Source organism: Panthera onca, chromosome D3 (genome assembly GCF_046562875.1).
Source record: "Panthera onca isolate mPanOnc1 chromosome D3, mPanOnc1 haplotype 2, whole genome shotgun sequence".
NCBI lineage: Eukaryota > Metazoa > Chordata > Mammalia > Carnivora > Felidae > Panthera > Panthera onca.
In genome coordinates this window covers 5,632,277-5,659,383 of record NC_138350.1, presented here as the reverse complement: position 1 = coordinate 5,659,383, position 27,107 = coordinate 5,632,277, and the positions used below count along the sequence as shown (strand labels likewise).

Here is a 27,107-nt window from a genome sequence, read left to right as displayed (position 1 = left end):
GGAGCAGTGCACTGCCTTTTCGTGAACACGAGTGAAGGGCAGGAGGTGGGAAACAATCGAGCCTTTTATCCTGTCCGTGCCAGGGACCCTGGTCAAGGCAGACGCTTCAAGGATGGTGGGTGGCTTTTTAACTTCGACGCACAAGGCAGCTTCGCGGTCGGAATTCTGATCAGTGATACTCTAGAACCACACAGATCACGAACAGCCCCGGATAAATAAAGGACAGAACTGTTGTTAATCCTGTTTATTAAAAAGGGTCCTACAGCTTTACAACCCCAGCTCAGGCCTGGCCCTGGAGTGAGGCCAGCCCTTCACCACATCGACACCGAGCTCACGCCCTTGGCTGCACCCTGTGTGGGCTTGTGGGCGTCCCCCCACCGACCTCGGGGGAGGCAGCAGAGGTACGGGGGAGGGGAGGGGAGGGGCGGGCCCTGATCTCCAGATTCGCAAAACATGGCAGGCACGCCCAGCCCATTCGGCTGTGACAGTCCAGGAGAACCATATGCTAACTGAAGACACAGGTTGGTGGCCTCGCCTCTGGCCTGCTGCGACAGACCCCGTTTGAGCACTGCCTCCAGTCTGTCACCAGGGCAGGCGAGAGCCCAGAGGGCCGGGAGGAGCCAGGGGAGTTCCCAGAGCGTCTGCCCATCCTGGTGCTGGCTTTCTCCAAAGCATGACGCCATGCTGCCGGACTCCCTCTGTCCCCCTCCCACCCTGAGGCCCAATCAGAGGCAGAGAATATTGGCTACGAGTATCCTGGTTCAAGACGGGACAGAATTCTTCCACGTGCAACACGACGACCTTGGACAAGCCCCTCTGGGAACACAGAGCCAGTAGTGAGAGCTACCCCTCGGCCTGCCCAGCCTGTGGGCCTGCGGGGGAGCCATGGACGGCCCCTCATTGGCACCAGGGGAAACTAAGGCACAGCACAGGCACCCACAGGTGTGACCATACACTGCTTGTAAGAAAGGAAATCGCATTCGCTTCTGCACCTCAATCTGTTCAAAACAAATGCGCATTTTTATAAAGTTTCCCTGAATGGTCTTGTGTCAAAAAAGTTTTCTTTCCCAATATAAAACAGGAAAATTACAGACATAGTAAAAATACTGGGGGGAGTATTTCTTCGTAGAAACCGTCAGGGGCTGGCCCGAGGCGGGGGAGAGAGGAGGAGCCGAGGACGTGGTCTGCTGTGCAAAGTCCGGCTCGGACCAATCTTCCCCGGCCCGGCTGCAACGTGCCCAGCCTCCGGACCTGGCAGGGGGCCGAGTGCAAACCCTGCACGTGGCTTTGAAGCGTCCAGGTTCGGGGGGAGGGACGATTGGCCACCCCAGCCCACCGATTCAGTAAGCACCTTCCAGGCGAGCCCACCTCACAGACCCTCACCAGGGACAGCGGCGGGCAGGGCCACACAGCACTGTCTTTTGTGCACAAAGCAGGAACGATGACGCAGCTTATGAAATAAAGCTGCAACGGGAGGAACACGATTTTAAGTGGGAAGGGAGGGAGGCTTCCCCCCCCCCCAGACTTAGGAGTCCATCAACACTAGGAGACTTAGAAATCCTACCGAGAACACAAGCCGGTGCGGCCGCGGGGATGCCAGGCTGAGGCCCTGCACGCACGACCACCTGGGTGCAAAACCGGGGTCTACGTCTACTTACCACTGACCTACAGTTCTACAAACGGGGGCGCTGGCGCAGGGCCACAGCCCCCCGGTCCTCGCAGCCTGTGTGTGCCGAGCCCTGGCCAGCAGGTGCAGGCTCCCCGGAGGGACGGGGCCACTCACTGGAGGATGAAGCCCGGCTGGTGTGGAGGCAGCCGGGGCGGGGGTCTCTGGGGGAGAGCGGGCGGGTACGGAGACACGAACTGTGCGGAGAATCCTTGCTGGCCGGGGAGGCCCACGCGGGGGGGCAGGGGAGGACACTGCGATCCAGGGTACGGAAAGGCCTGTCCTGAGCCCATGGCGGCGGCGAACGGTGTGGCCAAGCGTCCTGCAGGCACCGGGGGAGGCGGCGGGGGGATGCGCCGAGGTAGCACAGAGGGGGGCCCGCTGGCTTCTGAGGTAGGGTAGGGCAGGGGGGCAGCGGGCACGGGCTCGGGCACCCTGGGTGGCAGCGGGGCGGGCACCGAGGCCTGTGGCAGTCTCTGTCCCTTCAGCACCAGCTCCTGGAGCTTCTCGATTTTCACTCTTCGTGTGTGGGCCAGTTTCCGCTTGCTCTGATAGACATCGATGAAGGAGTCCAGAGGAAGCTCTCCATCGAGAAACTTCTCTGCCATGTTCTGAAAGAAGCAGGAGAAACTCGTTGAAGGACGGTTCAGCCCTTGGGGAAGGAACTCCCTTCACCACCACCCCACCCAGCTTCCATCACCCGTACCCCCTCCCCCTCGATCCCATCTGCCACGTGCTCCACGGGGCAGACCCTGGCTGACCTCCGAGGAGCCCCCCAAGCTCCCACAGAGAGAAGGGGACAGAGGTGGGCTGGCCCTGACCACCCGCCCCACCCCACAAGCTGGACGGCCTCAGGGAGAGCCAGCCTCAGATCAAGGGGGCCTCTCAGCAGCCCTGAGCTGTGGGTCCACCCGGCGCAGAGGAAGCCACCATACCCACTTGCCCCCTTCCCACTAAGCCGGCCGGAGTCCCTTCCTTCCACTGGTTGCGCCCTGACAGACACACCCCCTACAGGGGCAGCAGGACAGAGACGTGCTCACGCCCACCCGGGCCCCCACCCGAGAAACCCAGGGGTTACTCCCCGCCACCCCCGGTGGCCTAACTTGGCAACCTGCCACCCGCCCCAGCTTGCTACACGGCACGACTTTTGACCCTGACTCATCACCTTATCACTTAGGGAGGCCCAGGCCTCCGGTGCTCGAGTGGCCGCGTCTCCCAGGCTCTGCCCTGCCCCCCGATTCAGAGCCACCGGCGGCCGTGGCGCAGACTCACCGTAGGGTGTGCACCCCTGGCCTGAGAACCAGACTCTCCTGGCCACCGAGGCGTGGCACCCGCCCCCCCCCCCCGGAGGAACTGGCCCCCCGGTCACCACGCCCCGGGGCACTGCCCCCCCATCCACCCGGCACCAGCTGGCTCTTACCTCAGTGTCTTCCTCAATCTTGGCTCCTTCTGCCTGAAGAAGCGCCAACAGGGTCTCCAAGGAAGCGCTGCTCGACTGTTTATCTGGAAGAAGCAAGAGGTGTGAGAGCAGGGACAGCCAGCCACTCACACCCCCCCAGACTCCTTGCCACCCGCCTGCCAAAGAGCGAGCACTTTAACTGGAAAGGCACTGGGAGAGTCACACGCCGAGAACTGGCTTTCCGGGAAGCTCAAAGTCAAAGCCTTAGAATCCAAGAGGAGGAGCGCACAGGACAAAAGCAGGGGGAAACTGGGGGCCACGCCACTCATCCTCCTCCGCACCCCCCTGCGTCCCCATCCCGACCACAGGGGGCCCTGACCCAGCAACGCGACGCACCGCTCGTCACCCCGCGCAGATTTCCTTTGCGTGTTTGAGAACTTACACGGTGTAGGTAACTGAAGCGTGTGACCTGCGCTTTTACAAACGCATAAACCCCACCTACCACCCAGATCAGGACGTAGAACATCCACAAAGGCTCCGGGGGCCCAGTCCCAGAGCCCGCCCCGAGGCGGCCCCGCTGCGGAAGCTCGGCCTGGCTGGGAGCCTCACGTACGCAGGTCACACGCGTGCCGGTCCCTCCCACTCGGCACCGTGTCTCTGACATCCACCACCCGCCCCTCTCGGCGTCCACCGTGTGGACCTAACTTACTCTCCCTTCATTCTGGACACGGGAATCCGGACGGCTCCCAAACTCAGCTACTATAAATAAAGCCACACACGAACACTCTCGTCCCCGTGGACAGACACGAAGGTCCACCACTGCCGGGGCGGCCCCAGGGGCAGACCGGCTGTGTCCCAGAGTGAGCACGCGTTGCGCTCAGGCAGGTTTTGCCCAACAACTCTCCCCCCCAAGGTGGTTTTAACCCATCTACATTCCTCCCGGCAAGGGAAGGGCTCCCGGGCAGCGCCGGATGTCACCAGGACTGGCTCTGGAGGGTGCGCGAGTCTCAGCATCGGACGTGTCCACCTCACGGAAGGGCTGCGTTTTTAACCTTTTCTTTATCTCCGCCCCCTCGAAAGCCACCTCAAGCCCTAGGACTTGACACTGAGTTCCTACCGCTCTTCGTAACGACCGTCGGTGTAAGCACGACATTAAAATGAAATGTTCCAGGGCGTCTGGGCGGCTCAGTCGGTTGAGCGTCCGACTTCGGCTCAGGTCGTGATCACGCGGTTCGTGAGTTTGAGCCCCGCGTGGGGCTCTGGGCTGACAGCTCAGAGCCTGGAGCCTGCTTCAGATTCTGTGTCTTGCTCTCTCTCTGCCCCTCCCCTGCTCATGCTCTGTCTCGCTCTCAAAAGTGAACATTAACAACAAAAAAAATTTTTAATGAAATGTTCCTGGGGTGCCTGGGTGGCTCAGTCAGTTAAGTGTCTGACTTTGGCTCAGGTCATGATCTCACGGTTTCGTGGGTTCAAGCCCCACTCTCTGCCCCTCCCCTGGTCACCTTTTTTTTTTTTTTTAAATGTTTATTTTTAAGAGAGAATCAAAAGTTCCCATGATGGATATTTGTCAACACTATCTTTGAGGACCTAACTCCACAGGATAAAACGTTTGTTGAATAAGAAAGTTACCCTTTTCTGCACTGTTTGGAGAAGGTGAAATTTTGCTTAAAAAGTGGTTACGTCTCGGGGCACCTGGTGGCTCAGTTAAGCCTCCAAATTCAGCTCAGGTCATGATCTCACAGTGTGTGAGTTCAAGCCCTGTGTCAGGCTCTCTGTGCTGACAGGTCAGAGCTTCGAACCTGCTTCAGATTCTTTGTCTTCCTCTCTCCGCCCCTCCTCTAATCATACTCTCTCAAAAATAAACATTAAAAAAATGAATTTGTAAGTGGTTAAGTCTCTTTTCTAAACAGGTGAAATGATTCCATACATAAACTTTTTCTTTGTGGCATTAACCATGGTCTTAATCTGAAACTTTTCCATAATAATACTTCTTTCCTGGTAATCTAACGGCTTGAAAATGTGTCCTTCCCTCAACTCTTTATTCTTGGAGGATCACCCTGAAAAAGTTACCTAATTTGGTCTTCTTTATCTGATAGGCTTCAAAGAGAACCTGGAGTTCCTGGTATTTCTGGGTCAAACGTGCTTTCAGGGCATCCAGCTGAGGCTGGTACAGAAGGTTTCCTTCTGCCAGGCTCCGGTTGCTGGCGAGCGTCATTTCTTTGTTAAGCTGAACATTCTGCGTCTGCAAGGAACACAGGATGGTGAGAAGCAAGTATTAGTTCCCGGACCAGTCCCCCGAGGTTCCTGTGCCCCACCCTCAGCAGCCACCACATCTGCTTCCGTCTGGCTGCTCGCCAGGCTGGGACCACATGTGGGGCCGCTCCCAGCCCGGACTCCAGCCCCTCTGGGTTTCTAGTTTGGACACAGCTCCCTGTTCTTAAAGAGCAAAGCCACTTCCTTTCCAACGATTTGCAGACAGGCTTTGTCTTGTGACTTGTCGAGGCCTTTTGCTTCAATAGCCGTGCTGTGACTGGAATCCCTTACTGCCGCCATTGTGCTTCCAAGAATAAACAGCTGTAAAGATTTAGGGCTAGATTTGTTCAAAACCTGTTTCTGCTGCTCCAGCGGAAGTCAAAGAATCACTTTTAACAGAGGAGGACCAGCTGGCATGGGGTCAATTCAGGCTCAGTCGTCAGGCTTAGGGATCAAACACGAAAGCCCGACACCCCCTGGGAAAGAATTCTGTTTGCCATGACCCTGTTCTCTCTCCCACGCCCACCTCCTGCTCCTCCTCGACTGAGGGGAAGGCCAGAGTCCTCCCAGCCCCCAGCTCCAGACCCAAAGCTGGGCCAAGGCGCCATTTGGGAGGTAGAGAAGCCCACGTGCCCAGACCCCAGGGCTGATGAGGAGATGGAAGGCCTGAGGACAAAGAGCTCCCAGGAAGACTTAGCAAGCCACGTTATTTAAAGGAAACCCCCAAACCCACACCCATGGGGCACCCCCCGGGACTGGCAAGTGACACGCCTCGGCCGCCGCCACCCACCCACAGCAACCTGTCTGGAGCTGGAGTTCCCGCAGGGCAGAGTCCTTCCCCATCGAGCCGCGTTTTTGTTTTCTCGCAGCTCTACTGAGACACGACTCCACTTATCTCGTTTTCCCCTTGATATTTGCCTCTACCCCACCCAGGCTATTTTCGCCGCACGTCTGCACTTCCTTCCTGTTGAGAGTCTGGGTGCAGATTTCCCACTGGGCTGCCTCCGTCCTGGCCACGCCCAGCCAAGGCGTCAGTCCAGCTCCGCGAGGCACGTGCACCCCCTCCGTGAAGGTGAAGGTGAAGGGAGAGAACACAGCGGCAGCCCTGGACCCGGGCCGGGGGGCTCCCTACAGCAGACACAGAATCCGGATCTCCCGCACCCAGGGGCCCTAAAGATTCCTCTCCGCTTAAAATGGAATTTAAATTAAGATAGAAAATTGAGCCTCTAGCTCAACACTACAAAATCAGTGCAGCACCAATACTCTCATCTCTTGCCGCTGGAGAGTCTGGGGCCCTGGTGTAAACGGGGTTCCGGAAGGGCCGCCACCTCCCGCCACGCAGCAGCTCCCTGCCCTGTGCAGTTGTATCCCGATCCTGCAGAAGAGTCTTTCCTTCGATTGTTAAGCCACTGCAAAGAACACACACACACAAACCACTGTATGGCCACTCTGGAAAAGAGCTCAGCAATTTCTTTTAAAACTAAACATGCAACGACGACTCGACCCAGAAATTGTACTCCTGGGCATTCGCCCCGGGGGAAATGAAAACATGTTCACACAAAACCTGCACGTGAACGTTCAAAAGGGCTTTATTTGGAACAGCTGAGGACCCAAGGCAACGCAGCTGTCGCTCCGCGGTGGGTGGCTGCACAAAGCGCACAGCGTCCAGGCCACAGAACATTCAGCCTTAACAAGGACAAAGCCTGACACGCGTGGCAACTTGGATGACGCTCCAGGGAATCATGCTGAGCCCAAAGGGTCGGACACTCTAGGATTCGGGGTATACGTCACTTTCGAAACGCCAGAGTCACAGAGACGGAGACAGGTGAGTGGCTGGGGGACGGCCGTGGGAAGGGGGCTCATGGGGATGGGTGCTCCCACTGGGGGGGGGGTGGGTGAGGGACACAGAGGATCCCTGTTCCTTCTGACAACCGCTTGTGAATCTACAGTTACCTCAAGATTCAATGTTTAGTTGTAAGTCAACAAACTGCTGGGGAGTTTCTTTACACCCCACCCCCCAACCCATCTCATCTGCCAGCTGAGAACCGGCAGGTGTTCAAGGCCATGGTCAGGGACCTCTGGCTCCCCGCCCGCTGGCCATCATTCTGACTCAGTCTTAATTCTTTGTTCAATAAACATTTACTGAGCAACTATTATCTGCCGGGCCCAGAGTTAGGTCTGGAGAACGGAGAGAACACTTCTTTCATCACATAAACCCAGGTGATGTAAATGGAACGGAATGGAGCATGCCCTGACTACGGTGGGGGGGGGGCCTGGTCCCCCCACCTGTCTTCCCGGGCAGTTCCAAGAGCACCCCCAGCCCTTCCTTCCACCGCCTCTGGAGCTCAGGTCTGCTTTTCCCGCCGGCTCCTCACGGGGAGGCCGGGTTGGCGCTACGTCCTCAGTCACAGCACCCACCTCTTCCCTGCCACAAGCTGCAGTCAGCAAGTATCGTCTCCCTGTTCACAGCCTCCCCCACTGGAATACTAACACAGAAGGGACCCTGTCGTCTCTAGCGTGCCAAGCACCTAGCACATGTGGGCCACCAGTCCAAGGCTGCTGGCGGCACCAAAGGTCCTTCCCACCCCCCAAAAGCCAGTCTCTTGAGGCCAGGCCCAGCAAATAAGATGGGTAACAAAATATGGAGGGGATTAAAAGAAAAAAAAAAAAAGCTGTGTACATCAAGCAACAAATGCCCCAAATCCTTTATGGAGACAGGCTCCCTTGATGAAGTCCTCTGAGACAGCGTCTGTGGGGGTCTCAAGCCGGATCGGAGGCTCATGCCGAAGCAGGATTTCCGTCCTCACCCGAGGCACCGCTGTGGGCACAGGTCTGCAAAGGGACCCCTGGAAAGGCACTGGCGTCCAATGAGGCACGTAATTCTAGCGTGCCGTTGAAGGATCATGACTTCGGCCGGACCTGACAGTCCCGAGGGAGGGGGGTGTTGATGCGGACAGTGCCCAGACCAACTCTGGACCAGCCGAACCCTCCAGGAGGGGCCCGGGCGTGTTTTCCCAAGCTCTCCGGGGGGTTCCAGCATACAGCTAAGTGCCACCGCTTCCGTCTCAGCGTAAAGCAGATCTAAAGAAATCTTACTCTCCTAGGGTCTAAATCAGGTAGAAATCACTTCTCCTGCATGTTAGAAAGTCCCAGAAGAGAGCAGCACAGGCTATAATCCAAAGGTGGCTTGCACGGGATGCATACGGGCGAAGTGTAAGCTACCAGCCACCGAAAGAGCCAACTGAAGCTGCGACTGTATATCCTTTGGGGATTCAGCTGTTTTTACATCAGGAAGTACTGGTAAGTTCTAAGTGGCCACCCAGGGCACACCTAAAGCACTCTCCAGTGGACAGTGGTGGTGGGGACAACGGCCTGGATTCCAACACTTCTGTGCTTCCCGGAACACACCTCTGATGCTGCATTAGATGCCGAAAAAGACGCTTTCCTCCTTAATATTCCTTTCCACCGCGCCAACTGAAAACGGGAGGGGAAACGCCCAGTCCTGTTCCATCGTTTGCGAAGCAGAGGAGAACAGGGAGAGCTGGCCAGAACAGGCCCAGGGGCCCTCCCCATGGGGACGTGCACCCCACGCTTAGCAGGCCCAAGTGGCAGTCACTCTGGACGACACATGGCCCAGCTCTCCAGGTCCCGTAAGACTGACTCCAGCCTCAGCGCCTGTGGCTGAATCTGAACCGGAACTCGGAGACGCTCGCAGGGGCCTAGACACCTGAAACTGAAAACACTACTGCCGACCTCTTGATGGTTCTCACGATCCTTTTTCTTAACCATAGAGAGATCTTTTCAGGAAATAATCGGTCTGCGGTAAGGGAACATTTTTCAGTACGTACTCAGGGTTACTTCAGTTTCTTTTTCTGCTCATAATCCAAGAAAAGCGAGATGCAGGACTGGAGCATTTAGAGCAGGACCCCAATTATACAGCTCTTTCTGCCCATCTGTCTACCCAAGAGCCGCCTGAAAGGAGGTTCACCCTAGACTGACAACAGCAACCTGTGAATGTTTTTAACTTTCCTCTTTCTACTTGGACATAGTGCTTGATTTACTACAAGCATATATAAGTTTACAAAAAAGGGTTAATACAGCCTGTTAGATATTAGAACTGGAAGAGCAGAGGCTCTAGAAAATTAAGCTGTTTCAAGACTAGAGGAAGGGGATTAGGAGATACAAACTTCCAGTTATAAAATAAGTCAGTCACGGAGATGAGAAATACAGCATAAGGAACAGAGTCAACAATATCGTAACAACGTGGTGTGGGGACAGACGGGGACTATGCTAATCGTATAGATTATTCACTGGCCATCACAAGTGTCAAATCACTACATGGCACACCGGAAACTGACACGACACGATGTGTCAGCTATACTTCAATAGTAAATTTTAAGAAAGGACCACACACCATGCACGCACGCGCACACACACACACACACACACACACACACACACACACACAAAGTATTTTATACATGCTTTGTTCAAGAAGAAATGTAAAGACTCCTTTATCTCTTGCGATGCTCACATTAATACATGAAGCTCTCTTGTAGCAGGCACGTGCTACCTCAAATGCATGCTATTATTATTTTGAGAAAGCGAAAGGGGGAGAGCGAGCAAGAGGGGGGAGGGAGGGAGAGGGGGGAGGGAGAGGGGGGAGGGAGAGGGGGGAGAGAGAGGGGGGAGAGAGAGGGGGGGAGAGAGAGGGGGGGAGAGAGAGGGGGGGAGAGAGAGGGGGGGAGAGAGAGGGGGGGAGAGAGAGGGGGGGAGAGAGAGGGGGGGAGAGAGAGGGGGGGAGAGAGAGGGGGGGAGAGAGGGGGAGAGAGAGGGGGAGAGAGAGGGGGAGAGAGAGGGGGAGAGAGAGGGGGAGAGAGAGGGGGAGAGAGAGGGGGAGAGAGAGGGGGAGAGAGAGAGAGAGAGGGAGAGGGAGAGGTGGGGGGGGGAGAGAGAGAGAGAGAGAGAGAGAGAGAGAGAGAGAGAGAGAGAATGAATATGAATCCCAAGCAGGCTCTGTGCTGAGCGCAGAGGTTCGATCCCACAAACCATGAGATCATGACCTGAGCTGAAATCAGGAGTCAGATACTTAACCGACTGAGCCACCCAGGTGCCCCTGACCATTATTTCTTAATTTGGGTTGGTAAGTGTGGTAGAAAATAAAGTCGGTTTAGAAGAAAACAGATATAAACTCCCCTCTGGGTGACATACACAATGGTCACGAACAAGAGGCACCGGAACGAGGACGGGGGACTGCCAGTGCCCTGCCAGCCAGTGTGAGGTCAAAGTTTTGAGTTTCCAGTGGATGTTTTCCAAAGCAGACACTTCTATAGGGTACAGTGGAAAACCTCAGATGGCTCTGAAGCAAAACCACCCCTCACTGCAGAGAGATACGCAACACACATGGAGACATGTTAGAGACAGACAGGCTTCACACAACTCCTTCCTCTTCAGCTGAGATTCAGCCCTCTTCCTCTTGGACAGCATGTCAGAATGTGAGGGGGGGTCCAGTGTCACGACAGGACAGCCCTGAAGCCACTAGAATTTACAGGTCTATTTTTAAAAAACACTCAAACTTCAGTACCTCGAGCATAGCTCGTAACAGCCACAACGAAATGCTCCAACACGATGGCTGGTTGGTTGGTTGAGTGGTTCGTTCGTTCGTTCGTTCATTCATTCGTTCGTTCATTCATTCATTCATTCAAGAAATACTTATGAAGCACCTCTATTGAGGGGTTCTGGGGAGACAGTAACCAGAACAGTCTGTCCCCATGACCCCAAGGGTAGGCAGGCCTTGTGAGTATCACACTGCCCAACTTCAGGGGGCACCAGGCCCCTTGTACTGCAGCCCTGAACAGAGACCATAGTTGCTCTTCAAATAAGAAGGCTTAAGAGTGAAAAAGGCAAAAAAAAAAAAAAATAATAAAAATTAAAAAAAATAAAAAATAAAAAAAATCCCAATATAGGTGAACTTGAAGATACTGGTGATGTGAAAACCACTCTGTCAGCACCCTGCATGTTTCAACAGTACTTACTAACATTTATGGAGCACTTACTGCACGCTTGACATTGTGCCACCTTCTCTCCATACATTATCTCCATTTAATCCTCCAACTGGGGTGGGGGGGGATTTGCCCCCATTTTACTTGGGAAAGAAATACCATCTCGGGGAGGTTTAAGAGACCATCAGAGTCTTGAGAGGGTCAGTAACTGCAGAGCCATGAGGTTAAGGGTCAGGATATTCTGTCTCCCAAGTGTGTTTTCTACAGGATTATGCCCTGAATTATGCCGTAGCATCTGTCCACTGCATAGAACTGGTCTATCATTTCTCCATTTTCAAGTACCAGGAGTCATCTAGATTTCTATTATTGTTTACCTTTTTACCGAGGATATTTTCAAACACAAAGGAAAAGGAGAGAGAGAATAAAGAATCCGTGCACATTCTCCAGGGTTCAACAGTTAGTGACATTTGTCAATCCTGCTTCGAGATATTCCTCCCTTTTTTTTCCTGAAGTTTCTTCTTCCCCTGAAGTATTTTAAAGTAAATTTCAGGCATCCTACCATTTCACCCTTAAAAGCTTTAATATGAATCTTTTATGGGGAAGAACTTTACAACTTAAGTACAATGCCATCATCACCCTTACTAAAATTAACAATATTCTAATTTAAGCACCCTTACTAAAATTAACAATATTCTAATTTCAACTTCTGCATGTGTTGGCTTGAATTCCTCTTATAATGAGCTTCTGCCTTGTCTGGCTGAGTATCTGAAATCCTTTATAACTGTTTCCACCATCCCCCACCCCTGCTTTAAGCCCAACTTTGACAAGACTGAATTAATGCCCAAGCAACCTCTGAAAATGACTATGGGGGAGCATCATCATTATGTAACAGGTTGTTTTTTTTTTCAGTTTGTTTATGGGGGGGGGGGGCAGAGACAGAGAGAGAGCAGGAGAGGGGCAGAGAAGGAAGAGAGAATCCCAAGGAGGCGCCACAATGTCAGTGCAGAGCCCGACACACAGGGCTCAGATTCACGAACTGTGAGATCATGACCTAAGTTGAAATCAAGAGCCGGACGCCCACCCAAGATGCTCAACATCACTCATCATCAGGGAAATACAAATCAAAACCACAAGGAGATACCACCTCACACCTACCAGAATGGCTAAAATCAACAACGCAGGAAACAACAAATGTTGGCGAGGACATGGAGAAAGGAGAACCTTTTGGCACTGTTGGTGGGAATGCAAACTGGTGCAGCCACTCTGGAAAACAGTATGAAAATTAAAAATAGAACTATCCTACAACCCAGCAATTTACACTAGAAATTTATCCAAATTCTTTTCCAAAAACTGATTTGAAGGGGTACATGCACCCCAGTGTTTATGGCAGCACTATCAACAATAGCCAAAGTATGGAAAGAGCTCAAATGTCCATTGACTGATGAATGGATTAAGAAGATGTGGTGTATATACACAATGGATTACTACTCAGCGATGAAAAAATGCAATCTTGTCATTTACGACACCGTGGATGGAACTGGAGGGTATTATGCTAAATGAAATAAGTCAAAGATGTATCGTATGATTTCACTTGTATGTCGAATTTGAGAAACGCAACAGATGAACATAGGGGAAGGGAAGGAAAAACAAGATAAAAACAGAGAGAGAGACAAACCCTAAGGGACTCTTTTTGTTTGTTTTTATTTATTTTTGAGAGACAAAAGGACAGACAGAGCCCAAGTGGGAGAGAGGCAGAGAGAGAGGGAGACACAGAATCCCAAGCAGGCTCCAGGCTCCAAGCTGTCAGCACAGAGCCCAACGCAAGGCTTGAATCCACAAACTGTGAGACCGTGACCTGAGCCAAAGTCAGACACGCAACCGACTGAGCCACCCAGGCACCCCAATAAGAAACTCTCAAGCACAGAGAACAAACTAAGGGTTGTGGGGGGTGGGGGGGGGTGGTAAATGGGTGACAGGCATTAAGGGATTAAGGTACTTTTCAGGATGAGCACTGGGTGTCATAGGTAAGAGATCAATCACTGGGTTTTACCCCTGAAACCAAGACTACACTGTATGTTAACTAGCTTGAATTTAAAAAAGAAAAGAAAGAATCAGACGCCCAACCCACTGAGCCACCCAGGCGCCCCCAGGATTTGTATTTTTTGTGTGTTTCAATCAATTGCAGTTTGTAATCTTCCTGATGATCAAAGTGTCCATGGCTGGTGGGAGACACTTCGGGCTGGGTCTCAAGCTGACATACCCCAGAGGACTGCCAGCCACCCCCGCTCCCCCCGCCGCCCAGCCCTCCTGTAGAACAAGGGGTCCCAGACTCATCTGCACATTTGCTGCCCCTGATCTGGACCAGCCCTTCTTGAAGAAATGCTGGCTGCTTTTGGTGGGAAATTCGTTTCATTTTTCTATTTTCCTCTCCAGATAAAATTAAATTGAAAGCTGCCGTAATATAAAGACGAACAAAATAAATCTCAGCTCCTGTACCTTCCTACCAGTAGAAAACATTAGACTGCCTTCAGACTCTAAATACACAAGCTTATGGATCAGACGACCAAAAGGTTGGCAGGTATTCAGCCAGGTTAATCTCTCCTTTTATTGAGTACAATATCTTGATCTAGCTCACCGATTAATTTTAGGACAAGTATCACCAAGGTCACATGCAATTTAAGCCTAGGGTTTAATATCAACAGCTATTAGAAAGCCCAAATTCATCTTCCATGCAGTGAAGACCTTGCCAGTGACAAATTCCTCTTTCTGCAGTCTTCCCACTAAATGCAGGCTTTCAGGGAAGCCTGAAATCCAAGCCCACAATATCCCAGAGGTGTGCTGCAGAGGTGGCTTAATTCAACCCCAACATGAAAAAATAAAAAAACTTAACAGGTGCAGAGTTGGACTGCTTAACATGTTCACAAAATTAAAGATCTGAAAACTCAAAAATACAGTGAAGAACTGTCGAGCATTATGAAACTGTTCTAAAATATAACCACCTTGTGGGTTGTGTGTCACCAAGGCGACAGCCCACACGGGAAAAGAAATTTACCAGATGCTTATCAAATGTTCCCCCAAAACAACCCACTCAACAGAGACAGCATATTAGATTAATAAAGACTGCTATTTTTGATTGAAGATCTCAAATTCCTTGTTGAGATGAAACTTGCTGCACTCAAAGTAGCAGGCAATGCGATATAGACGAACGATTCCTTCCCACATGGAGCTGGCTTGCACCTTAAAAATCGGTAGGACATTCACTTTACGTGCAACTAACCACAGACATGCAAAGAGCTACTACGTTTGAAAATAAATGGACTAGTCCCAGAGAAGAATTAAATGGTCTCAAAGAAACACAATTTGATAATCTTCTAGTTCTCGAGGTACCAGGGTGCTTTGTTTCCCCCTACCCCTTGGAAGAGTACTTCCTAATATTTGCGGGGGCGGGGGGGGACCTCCCACTTTGTGGATAATGATGTCAATAATAAAGAAATATAATAGGTGTGATGGGTTGTGACAACTCTCACGTGTTAGAAAATGTTACTTTCCTAGTATATCACTGACCTTACAATTCCTGAGGACTCCAGGGAGAGGAGGGAGGAACAGAAGGCAGGGACAGGACCCCCAAACTGATCACATTAACTGCTTTTGTCCCTAGTCTCCTCAAAGGGCTTGTTACACTTGATCCTACGGAATCAGAGTCTCAGCAGGGGAGTCAGGGAAGCTATTGAGAAGCCCTCACTCCACATTATCAGAACCAATTAGCTGGTCAGCTGAGCAGTTCAGTTAAAGCAATAAATCACTAAACACACAGAAGTTTAAAGATATACATCCGTCAAAGGTCTTTTCTTAGACAAACGGTCCACTAGCTCAAGTTCCAAAAGTTCTTTTTCATCCAGACCACATCCTGTGATGGGGAGGGTTTCAAGACACTGGACAAGTGAGCTGAGAGCAGAATCCTGGAATTCTTCTGTTTTCCCCCAGCCTGGAACACACCTCACTGGCTAACAAGTCTGTTTCTAGCACACCTTTTAACTCTATTAACTCTTTCCAAGGCAAGCAGCTCAGTTTTCCCTCCAGGTAGTTTTCCCTCGAGGTCCTTTCGCTTACAGCTTTTGCCACAGTATTTTAATGAAATAATTACTGTAACAAAGAAACCAGAATGGCCAGGTCCTGGACTCAACCGCACTGGGAGCAGAAATGTCCAGAAACCTGATCACGAACACAGGGGTGGTGTCGTCAAGGCTGTATCCCTTCCTCAAAAAGAAAGAGCCTTATGGAAGAGAGAAAATTTATAAACTCTGCTTTTCTTATTAGCAGATCCTGGCCAGGACAAACCACCAAAGCAATCGTTTGTTTAGTAAGAGCACAGGGTTTTGTTTTGTTTTTTCTTCTTCCTCTTTTCTATTTCCTTTTACCCCCAATTTACAAGAAGTGCATGTATGAGAATTTTCTAGGACAGTCTTTACACAGATGCAAAATAAGAAAATGCCTAACCAGGTGGATCCTGAATTATGTGAAGACTACATTTTTGACAATTTTGCTTTTACATTTGAAATACATCATGACATAAACTTTCCAACCCCTGACTCATGAATTCAGTTTAATGGATACAATTTACTGTCACATGATTTAAATTATTCATCTTCTTATGAGAAAATGCTATTCTAATAGTGGGATACTTTTACTCTGTGGGTAGAGAAAGGGATTAGTCAAAGAATAATCAGTTACCCCTAAATTATTCTACTTATATTCATAACAAAAAATACCTGCAACTTTATCTGGTGTAGGGAATTTGATGTTCTAACTAAAACCAAAACAAAACAAAAAACCTGCCTAGATACATAAGACTTAATCATTTTAAAATTTTTTTGGGGGCGCCTGGGTGGCTCAGTCGGTTGGGCATCCGACTTCGGCTCAGGTCATGATCTCGCGGTCCATGAGTTCGAGCCCCGCGTCGGGCTCTGTGCTGACAGCTCAGAGCCTGGAGCCTGTTTCAGATTCTGTCTCCCTCTCCCTGACCCTCCCCGTTCATGCTTTGTCTCTGTCTGAAAAATGAATAAACGTTAAAAAAAAAAAAAAAAATTAAAAAAATAAAAATTAAATTTTTTTGATGTTTTAATAGATTTAAATTTAAAGATGTTAATTTCAATACAATTTATGATAGCAATGAAATATCCAATGAGGGAATGGTCACAAAAATGATGATATTTATCATAAGTTATAAAATATCATGCAGCCACTAAAAACACTGCCATATAAGAATATTCTTTTCTTTTTGTTTTATGTATGTATGGATGGATGTACTTATTTACTTATTTATTTAGAGAGAACACACACCTGAGCAGGAGAGAGAGGATCCCAAGCAGACTCCATGCTGCCAGCACAGAGCCCGATGTAGGGCTCGAACTCATGAACGGTGAGATCATGACCTGAGCCGAAACCAAGAGTCAGAGGGTTAACCAAGTGAGCCACCCAAACGCCCCCATATAAGAATATTCTGATAGAAAATAAGAAAATCAGGGCACCTAGGTGGCTCAGTTGGTAGAACATGCGACTCTCGATCTCAAAGTCATAAATTCAAGCCCCACACTGGGTGAAGAGATTACTTAAAAAGAAAAAATGACATAAAAATAAGAAAATGCCCAGAGCATAACTTTAGGTTAACACACACACACACACACACACACACACACCCTCTACATACAGAAGGATCCCAGTGGGGGAAAAACATGAAAAAAAAACCCCATAAAATGTTAATAAGGGTTTATGTCTGGGTGCTGGTATCACACATGATTGTTTTTCTTCATTTCTGAATTTTTCTCTAATAAACATGTAAAAATATTTTTAAAGATTAGTTGGAATCCGAAACTGAAATGCCATATACTCAAAACAAATGAAATACTATATATTCCCCGTGTTCTTAAACGGAGTATGTGAATGCAGGCCAGCCTCTGATGACCAAGAACCGGCATCATGAATACCAAGTAACTACCATGCTGTCTGTGAAACACCAGTACCCGTGGGCTATGGAAGCAGATGGCACATCTATCCCCTGAATAAGCATTTGCCAAAGCATGCCCCAGGGAAGCTAGTCCCGCCAGTTCTGGGACCAAGAACGGGACACGCTCAGTGTCCGCCCTCTGGAGCTTTACCACACGCCTGGCCCTAACAGTAAGAACCAAACAAGGCAAAACAACAAAAATCCCTCTTAACCACGGGTTTCCCAAACTTATTTACCATGGAGATCCTTTTAATGTAATCACCACTGACAGAAGCAGGGCCCCAGGACAAGTAAGGGAAATGCAACCCTAAACCAAACAGCCCCGACCACTTTATTAAAACTGCCGTTATTTCCATTACTGCCACGCGGCCTGTGGCGCCCTGTTCATCAGTTTATGATCATCACCTTGTTTAGCCTTCAGAACGACCTGTCAGGCCATTGTTATAATATGCCCATTTTAAAGATAAGGAAACTGATATTTAGAAAGGGTAATGGTGCCCAGGGTTTCCCAGGAACCCAAACCCCATCTTTTTTTTTTTTTTTTTTTTTTTTAAAGAAAGAGAGCGAGTGGGCTCGGATCCCAAGACCCTGGATTATGACTTGGGTGAGCAGAAATCGAGAATCGGATGCTCAACTGACTGAGTCACCAGGTGTCCTCCAAATCCCACCTTTAACCACTATGCCTAAGAGCTGACCTTACATTTTTTGTGAAGCTTTTTATCACTTTTGCTTCCTCTTTCTCTATCATTTATTTCCTGACGGTGTTACTGGCTCTGTTCGTCTTTCCCTACACCCTTTGAAAATCTGCCATGGACACACAAACCATATGACCTGGCGTGTCTCCATCTGAACGGTGTACGAGACAAGACTCAACAAGCCCTGCGAGGAACCTGGTGTGAGCTTCCAAGTCAGCGATTTCGGCTGCCCAAAGATCTTTTTTTAATCAAGCATCTTTTCCAGGCTTCCGACGGATCTCCCTGCTTTCTGGTCTCATCTCCTCAAATCCATCCCCCAAACCCTGGGGCTGGCTGAACCACCCATTTAAGTCACAACTGTGAACACAGCACTCCCAGGTGGCTCCCTCTGCCGAGAGGATCAAGCCATCTGGTCTCTGCCTGCCTCTCTGGCCTCTTCCCCCACCAAGCCCCGCCCTCATCCCTCCGGCAAGGCTAGAATATCCCTTTGCACCTCTCTCTCTAGGCTTTTCCAGTGTCCACCCCCATGGCTGGAAGCCCTTCTCCCTCGTTACCTGGTTAACTCCTCCTTTGAATCACAGCACATTAGTCATCTCCTCAAGGGAACATTCTCCGTGGATCTCCCCCGGCCCCGCAGAGGCTTGCTGCGTCCCCTCCGGCTAGGGCGTCCCCACCACCGCTGTTTCACACCTCCGACATCTGTAACTGACTTTTGTGTACCTGCGCAATCCTAGAAGATGGAAACTACGTGGTTTCATATCCCCAAAGTGCTCCATAAAAGTTGAGTAATGAATAACCTTGCTCGACCTCAGCTGTGTTCGCGCTAATGAAAGCTGCTGTCTGATGGCAAACACTAATTAGCACTTCCGCCGTCCCTCTGCCAACCGGGGCACCAGGCAACGGATATGGACATAACCTCCAGGTGCCACTCCTGGTGGCTCCACCTCTGGTGATAATGAAAGATCTAATTTGGAAGAAACATTAACTATGACACCGCCTGTAACAGAACGAGCTACTCAAGTATCTGCTTTTGACAAGAACTCTTTGGCACAGTAGTGGACAATATTCCTCCTAATTCCATGAGAAACGATTTCAAAAGCTTTCTTTCTCTTGACATACTGCAACATAACCCATGACAACAAAGCTACATCTTCCTCTCTGCTTGCATTCTTCCCTAGGAAGAAGTTCTGCAAAGGACTTTCCTTTGCCTTTCTACCACTGGGTAAGATAAGTTTTCTTGAATAAGGTAGTTTTTGTGGAATCCAAAAACCCCATAGAGCAGAGGGAGGAAGTAAGCCAACCAGAACTCCTGTCTCGGCACGTTCTGAGAGCCAGCGATTACACACATCAACAGTGGCTGACACACAAGTCGTTACAGAAAACCCTGAACTGCACACCTACCGGGCTCATCCCCACAGCAAACATTCCGCTACAAATACGGTGATAAAAGCCAAATACAGATCTTCATTTACACAATGGGGTTACGTCCCAAAAAAACCATCATAAAGAGGTGCCTGGTTAAGCATCCAACTTTGTGATCTCATAGTTGGGGGGTTCGAGCCCCGCATCAGGCTCCGGGCAGATGGCTCGGATTTGGAGGCTGCTTCGGATTCTGTGTCTCCCTCTCTCTCTGCCCCTCCCCCGCTCACGCTCTGTCTCTCTCAAAAATGAAAACATTAAAAAAAATTTTTTTTAAATATCACTAAGTCAAAAATGTATTTAATACACCTAACCTAGTGAACATCATAGCTTAGCCTGGCCCACCTTAGACGTTCAGAACACAGACATAAGCCTCCAATTGGGCAAAATCCTCTACCACAGATTTTTTTTTTTCATTGTAACTAGGCTCCATGCCCAACATGGGGCTTGAACTCACAACCCTGAGATTAAGAGACCCATGCTCTACTGCCTAAGCCAACCAGATATGCCCCCACACCAAGCCCATTTTATAATGAGCTGTTGACTATCTCATGTCATTGACTACTGTACTGAAAGTGACAAATGGAGCGGACACTGGTGCAGGTGGCTGTCCGCGTTCAGCTCTGTCAACCCTCCTGACCGCATGGCTGACCGCGGCCACTACCCAGCATCACGAGAGGATGGGACCGCTGATTGCTAACCCGGGACAAGACAAATCCAAAATTCCAAGCGCAGTTTCTACTGAATGTGTATCATTTTTGAGCTTTGCACCATCACGAAGTCAAACGGTCATAATCCGAGCCATCAGAAGGCAGGACCTTCTATAAACAACAAAGTTGGCTTAGCTCAAGAGCACATCAGTTGTGGACAGGACAACATGATGCTCCAACAGTTCAGTCTAAATCCAGGTTCCTCTTTCGACTAGTCTGATACAGTACAAGCACTGTAACAGGATGTCAACTTGTCTGGAAAATACCAGACTCGTTTCTCCCTGTGCTTCGATGGTACCTCTTTCTTCCTCCCAACCCATTAATTACTCCTAGCGGCCTTTCAAACTTTTCTTCTTGAAGGAAGTTGGCCCCCAGACTTGTATCTCAGCTGACTGGTCCCCTGAGCTCCGGAACCGGGTTTCCACCTGTCTGCCTCCCCCCACCCGGTCCCTCACTCTTGGGCTGGCAGGCAGGGTCTGGGTGAGCCCTCTCCCCTCCCCCCCACTCTTACTCATCTCCACTTGAAGCCAGTGAACTGCACTCAGCAGTACCTACGTGCCAAGGACACAAAGACAAAAGTGACAAAATGGGGCCACAAGGAAGCGAATGACTTACAAAATGTGTGACAAGTACCACAGAAGAAGTCCCCAAAGATACCGTGTGCCCGTGATGCAGGAGGCAGGGCGAGCACGTGGAAGGCAAAGCTGAGGAGGCTGGAGTCCCCGCTCCCAGAAACCCAGCTGAAACCCCAGCTTCTCCTCACCTGGGTTTCCACTTCACCCTGGCCGTTCCTGAACCTTCCCGCACCCACGCGGCCCCTACTCTGCGGCCAACTTAACCGTACTGAAGAGTACTTCTGATCATACTGTTCTTCCGTTCCAGAAAGTCACGGAAACTCACCGCTACCAAACTCACGGCCTTCGGCGCGCACACGGCACACCAGCCTCCCTCCCCGTCACTGCCCGTCACTTCCCTGCTCATGCGCGGATCCGATCCGGCTCAAGTAGCTGGTAACCCGCCAGTCAGAAAGCCTGTCCCATGCTTTCCTGCTCTGGGACTGCACCCTCGCGGTCACTTCTTCCTGACTGCCCATGCTTAGCTCTCAAAATCCTACTCAGAATAAATATCTAATTCAAGGCAGTGGCTGGGGGTGGAGTGGGTGTCGGGCCCAGGATGGAGCACAAAGAGGGCTTTTCACTGGGTTGACAGTGTTTACTTCCGAAGCCGCGTGGCAGGTAGACACATGTTCCTTACGTTACTCTAAACCCTTTCAGAGGCATTATTGTATCTGATCCTTTACCTTCTTAACTCTTACCCACCTATCAAACTCCATCTCTTGCACTAGGACCTAACTAAACTCGCCAGAGAGCCTCTCTTCATCTGACCTTCGATGTCATTTACAATTCACATGCAGCCTCCTTATTCTCTATTTTTTTTTTAATTTTTTTTTCAACGTTTTTTATTTATTTTTGGGACAGAGAGAGACAGAGCATGAACGGGGGAGGGGCAGAGAGAGAGGGAGACACAGAATCGGAAACAGGCTCCAGGCTCCGAGCCATCAGCCCAGAGCCTGACACGGGGCTCGAACTCACGGACGGCGAGATCGTGACCTGGCTGAAGTCGGACGCTTAACCGACTGCGCCACCCAGGCGCCCCCTTATTCTCTATTTTTAAAAAATGATAAAATATATATAAGAAGATGCCATTTTCAAGAGCCACGGTGAAGTACGTCCTCACTGCTGCACAGCCAGCACCACCACCCATCCTCCACACGTTGCTCGTCTTCCCAAACTCGAACTCTCTACCTTTTACTCGCTCTTGGGCTGTAAAGGTCTGTGTGCGTGGTTTCTTCCCCAAATTATAATACGGGGTTTATGCCCTATTCGTGTTTCCATCCTTAAAACGTCTTGCACAGTTAGTGCTCCATAGCTGTGAAACTGAAATGGAATCTTCTTGAAACGGCAGCCAGGATAGGATGCCTTTTAGTTTCAGCAATACTAGCCAATAATAACAATTTCCTGAGTGCTCACTGTGCTAGGTACCAGAGTAAGCATCCTATGTACTTATCACATTTAATCCACCCAAACCCTATGAAGTAGGTTACTGTTGTCACCTCCTTTGTTTTCAAGGAGGAAACTGCAACTGGGAAGACAAGAGTACTTGCCAAAGGTCCGTGGGTTGTATCGAAAGGCGGTTCTGTACTACACCACACCCACCACACTTTTAATCAATGCAAGTAGAGAGCAAGTGATCAGATTTCACCTAGGCCAGCCAGTCTAACAATTCTGAAAATCTCTTTCGAGAGGGGGCTAGCCTCTATTGAGGCCCCCTCTGTGCCAAAGTACTGCCTGCCTTCACCTGCTATTCCACTGAGCCTCACAAGAACCCTCAAAGGCAGGTGTGGGGACCACCCTCACTTTACAGTGGAGGAACCAAAGCACAGAGAGTTTAAGTAACTGAAGTAAGGTCACACAAGTCTCGGCTATGCTCCTTACATTACCAAAAAAAAAAAAAAAAAAAAAAAAATTATGTATGTACGTAAGCTCTATGCCCAACGTGGGACTTGAATTCATGACCCCGACATCAAGAGTCACATGCTCTACTGACTTGGGCCAGCCAGGCACCCCTTTTCATGAATCTTAATGCCTCCTTAAAAAATAAAATCAGGGGCGCCTGGGTGGCTCAGTCGGTTAAGCGTCCAACTCTTGGTTTTGGCTCAGGTCATGATCTCTCAGTTCGTGGTTCGAGCCTTATGTTGGGCTCTGCACTGACAGTATGGAGCCTGCTTGGGATTCTGTCTCCTTCTCTCTCTCTCTCTCAAAACAAATAAATAAACTTAAAAAATAAAATCAGATAAAACTGAATTTCAGGAAATATTCCCAGGCACAGTAAGTTTTTACTCAAGAGTTAAAACAGTAAGTCCACAGAAGAGAATACTGAAACCTAGAAGTTTGAAGCCTCTGCATTCGCAATGACTGCACAATGTGAGCAGAAACAAACTCCAGTTAGCAGACTCTCAAAGCGTTTAAACTTTAACTTCGAAAAACCAGTCCCACCAGCACTCAGCTGGTGTTGAGGAAACAGTCCCTGGGTTTAAAGCAAGGTCAGTACGTTTCAATGAGCCATTATGATTCACGCAGTAGCTCTGCAGCCCCAAACCAATCACACCAGAACACGCCTTAGGGAAACAGCGTCTCCCAGACCAGACTCTTTCCACAAAACAATCTGTTTTTCAGACCCTCGGTGTTTCTGCATGTGGGCACTCTCACTTGCCAAAGGAACAGAGATCCTGAATTTGAATCCTTAGTTGGGTGGAATTATCCGTTAGCAACAACCGACCGACCGACATTCCCTCCGGAAGCACACGGGGAGACGGGACCCAAGACGTGCGGTTTAGCTGCCTAATCCCCTAAGCGACAGTTCCTTTTAAGGGAGTGCCCAGTAAGTCCACCGGGGTTAATGTGGACGGATAGAAGAAGGCGCATTCCATTGCCATGTAAAAATAACTTTAAATAAAAATAAAATGTGTGCATATGAAACGTTAGCCCACAGCGAAAGCAAAGAGCAAAGATCACCAGGGAGGGTGCTGCATTTAGGGAACTGCACAGTGGATGGGACCAACAGGAAAAGAGAAACACGGGGGCACCGAAAAAGAGAACAGCTCCAGCTCCAGCACGATTTCAATGTCTTGAGCTGCACTAAAGCTCACACACCACAATTAAAACAATGTAAGTGAAGCAGAATACACGGCTGTATTTAAACCTAACAGTGAATGCCTTCAAAACCTAGCCACGCTTTCCAGCCGCCACAAAATATCCCCTCAGGCTTGAAGAAGTCTTACTCTACAATTTAAAACACTTCCTTCTGCCAATTTAAAAAAAAAAAGCCTTTGGTTCAGATTAAGAGATTCTATGCTGGGAAAGGCCTGTTCCGTTTACAATCTCATCCTCGGACCTGCTGAGATACATAATCATTTGGACCACAGAAAGATAAGATGTTTCTTAAGCTAATGGTAAATAGAAATTTACTTAACATTCTTGAAATAAGACGCTATGAACTTGTCAGGATGGCCTGGTATTGATGACTGGCAGTAAACTTCCTAAAAAGAACTCGGTGATTATTAGTAATTGCAATCACTCTTTATTGAGCACTAATTACACGCTGTGTTAACACGCGCTATCTCACATAATCCCCGTATCGACTATGAAATAAACATCATGTTAGCCTTCTCTAACAGATGCTCAGAGAGGTGGATTAACTTCCTTGAAATCACACAGCTGCGAAATGGCCAAGTCCGGCCTGGAGTGTAGGAGTCCAAAGTCTGAAAGTTCCACCTGGTTGAGAGTGGACAGTTGATACAGAATATTTTCTCCTGTGTCTCCCAACTACCCCGAAATAAACCAATGCCTAACATTAACAGCTGAGTCAAAGGACCATGGCCACAATTTTAATTGTTCATGTTATACCCATTCCTACAGAAACATGCCACATGTGACTGGGGGAACAGGATTTGCTAAGTGTGACTATTGCTCGTTGAGCTGCCTGGCTAGGGTATTTTGGTCTTCTCATTCGGTTTCCTTGTTTTAACAGCACTACGCCCTGAAGTACCGCTGAGTAATTTAACTTGAATTATGTGGCCTAATCAAGTACGTCAGTCGTCCGCATTTGTATAGGGGACTCTGGTATGACGGTCACCTTCGCTAAAAAAAAAAAAAAAAAAAAGTTCTGCTAGATTTATCTGCCTTTCCCTTCATGTAATAATCTCCAGTTTCTTAGGTAGAGGAAACAAGCTGTCCCTAATAGCCTCAGACTTGAGAGAATCACCTCTTTCTACAATCTTCCCTCCACTAAAAAGCAGCTTATTTCTATTACTGTAGAATATAATCGGTATAACTACGCCAATATAAATACAGTATCCTGTTCCAACAAACAGAACAGTCGTACAGCAAAATAACTTGTAGGTGGGATCACACGTCAGGAAAAAATACCTGTCATTTTATCATTAAAGCACAAGGATGCCTGCCGACACACAACAAAAGGTCTCCCGGCAACTGAAAAGCAGAGAAACTAAGCAAAGATTTTATTTCTTTAGAGACATGAGACTCTTTCAGTCAAGAAAGATGGATTTTGTCACTTATTATTCTCGGAGATGGAAAGTGCCACATGGAGACCATAAATGAGGGAAACTGCATCTCGGAGCAACGTGTTATGTGCCAAGTTACAAAGCCCGTGAATACAAGGGGTGTATTAATGGAAAGACTGATACCATCTCACTACAGTGGCCTCTCTGTAGCTCAGGACAATAATCTGTTGAGGGTTTTCCAGTGATTTTGAATGTGCAACCTCCACACAAGCCCCCTTTTAAGGAAGCTGGCTCAGGGCTGAACAATCCCTCTTCGGAAAGAGAGCCAAGAGCCCCCACTCAGGCTTCTGGGGCAGAGGCTCAGCCCCGTAGGCGTGGGAAGGCTCAGACTTTGGAGACAAAGAGGCAGGAGTGGTAAACGGGCTGGGGAGAGCTGGGATCAGCCTGGGTCCACCTGCCTGGAGGAGACCCCAGGCCCGGAGGACGGGCGGCTCAGAGAAAAGAGCCCAAAAGGGTTGGGAAGAGAAGAGACAATTCACAGCGCAAATGCAAGCGTGAAGTCAGTTACCGCAGAGAGCAAAGCAGGTCACGAGAGACGGAGTGACACAACCAGGAACACAGTGGGCATATGCCTCCCAGAGGCTGGGCAGGCCCTCAACTATGGAAGACGTGTGCGGACTGGCCACCAGTCCCCCCCATCCCTGGCTTATCTTCTCCCCCAAAACAGCTCCAGGAATTCTCACTTTGCCCCACGGTGACGCAAAGCCACCAGATTCCCAGATTCTTCTTCCACAAAAGGGGGCAACTTTACGGGGAAAGGGATTCCTGCTCCCACCCCAAGACCAGGGAGAAGCCCCTGGGATGGCCCTACTAAGGCCTCTTCCAAAAGAAGGCAGCCCCAACAGGGCCCCTCTAACCCTCGTGGGAACGCTCACATACACAGACCCCTCCAACCCTAACGTGGCCAAGTCCGGGGCCTCGTGCCCCTCAACCTCAGAGACCCTGCCCAAGGCTCAAGTCCATTTCAGTACGACCGCCCAGAGTCAGCTACAGACACCCAGGCCCCTACAAACTCACCCTGGAAATAGCAAACCCTAGGACTCTCGTCCAGCTCGTCCACCTAGCCCCTGAAAACCTATTCGAAGACTCCAGTTACTTCCTCAGTCCGCCTGTACCGCTCCACCCTCTCCTCAAGCCCTCCCCAACCCCCCGCCCAACCCCTGGCTGACTCAGTCCGGTCTGTCACCCCCCCATCCTCCACTGCAATCCCCTCTACCTTCCCCAACCTAATCTCATCCCCCTATTCTCTCCTCGTCCCACCCGACCCAGCCCCAGCCCCCGAGGTCCCCAAATGCCCGACCCAGCCCCAGCCCCCGAGGTCCCCAAATGCCCGTTCCAGGCTCCATTCCCAGCCTTGGCGCCTCACAGCCTCGCCTCGAGCCCGCTCAGCCCCCGAGCCCGCTCTCAGGGGGCTTCCCCCCCCGCTCAGCCCCCGTCTCGGTCTCCCCGACCCCAGCTAGAGGCACCGCGATCGCCGGCGCCTCGGGCCACCTCCAGCCCGCCGAGGGCCCCCGGCCCCGCGCGCGCCCCTCTCGAGGCCCCGCCGCCACCGCGCGCCCCCGCTCGGCCCACCTCCTCCATCTTCTGCACCATTTCCGTCAGCTGCCCCTCGTCCTCCAGCAGCTCGTTGAGCTGCACCAGCGACAGCCCGGCGAACCGGGCTTCGCTCCCGGCGCCCGCCATCCCCGCGTTTCAGCCACCGCCGCCGCTCTGCCCGCCAGGCTCCGCCGACCGGAAGCGCCGCCCTCAAAGCCCGCCCCCCGGAGTGGGGGGGCACGTGACGCCAGCCCTGGTGCATGACGTCATCGCCGCGCGG

At 50.3% G+C, this 27,107-nt stretch overlaps 1 protein-coding gene across 2 annotated transcripts; it reads right to left on the bottom strand.

The window, feature by feature from the left end:
* Positions 1 to 229: 229 nt before the first annotated feature.
* On the bottom strand, positions 230 to 27,077 carry VPS37B (VPS37B subunit of ESCRT-I). 2 transcript variants are annotated; one of them, XM_078435874.2, is made up of 4 exons: positions 26,864 to 27,077; positions 5,136 to 5,307; positions 3,087 to 3,169; positions 230 to 2,277 (listed from the first exon to the last, which is right to left on the bottom strand). In XM_078435874.2, exons 1-4 carry the CDS (start codon positions 26,972 to 26,974, stop codon positions 1,780 to 1,782), a joined length of 864 nt encoding a protein of 287 aa, XP_078292000.1. In that variant the 5' UTR covers positions 26,975 to 27,077; the 3' UTR covers positions 230 to 1,779. The 2 variants fall into 2 exon arrangements, with proteins under 2 accessions (XP_078292000.1, XP_078292001.1); XM_078435875.2 differs by lacking the exon at positions 26,864 to 27,077 and adding an exon at positions 6,119 to 6,416.
* Positions 27,078 to 27,107: the final 30 nt, after the last annotated feature.

Coding starts and splice junctions, on each gene's coding strand:
- VPS37B (XM_078435874.2), bottom strand. CDS start 26,974: ATGGCGGGCGCCGGGAGCGAAGCCCGGTTCGCCGGGCTGTCGCTGGTG. Junction 5,308..26,863: donor TGGTGCAGAAGATGGAGGAG/GTGGGCCGAGCG, acceptor TGTTCCTTGCAG/ACGCAGAATGTTCAGCTTAA. Junction 2,278..3,086: donor AGATTGAGGAAGACACTGAG/GTAAGAGCCAGC, acceptor TGCTTCTTTCAG/AACATGGCAGAGAAGTTTCT.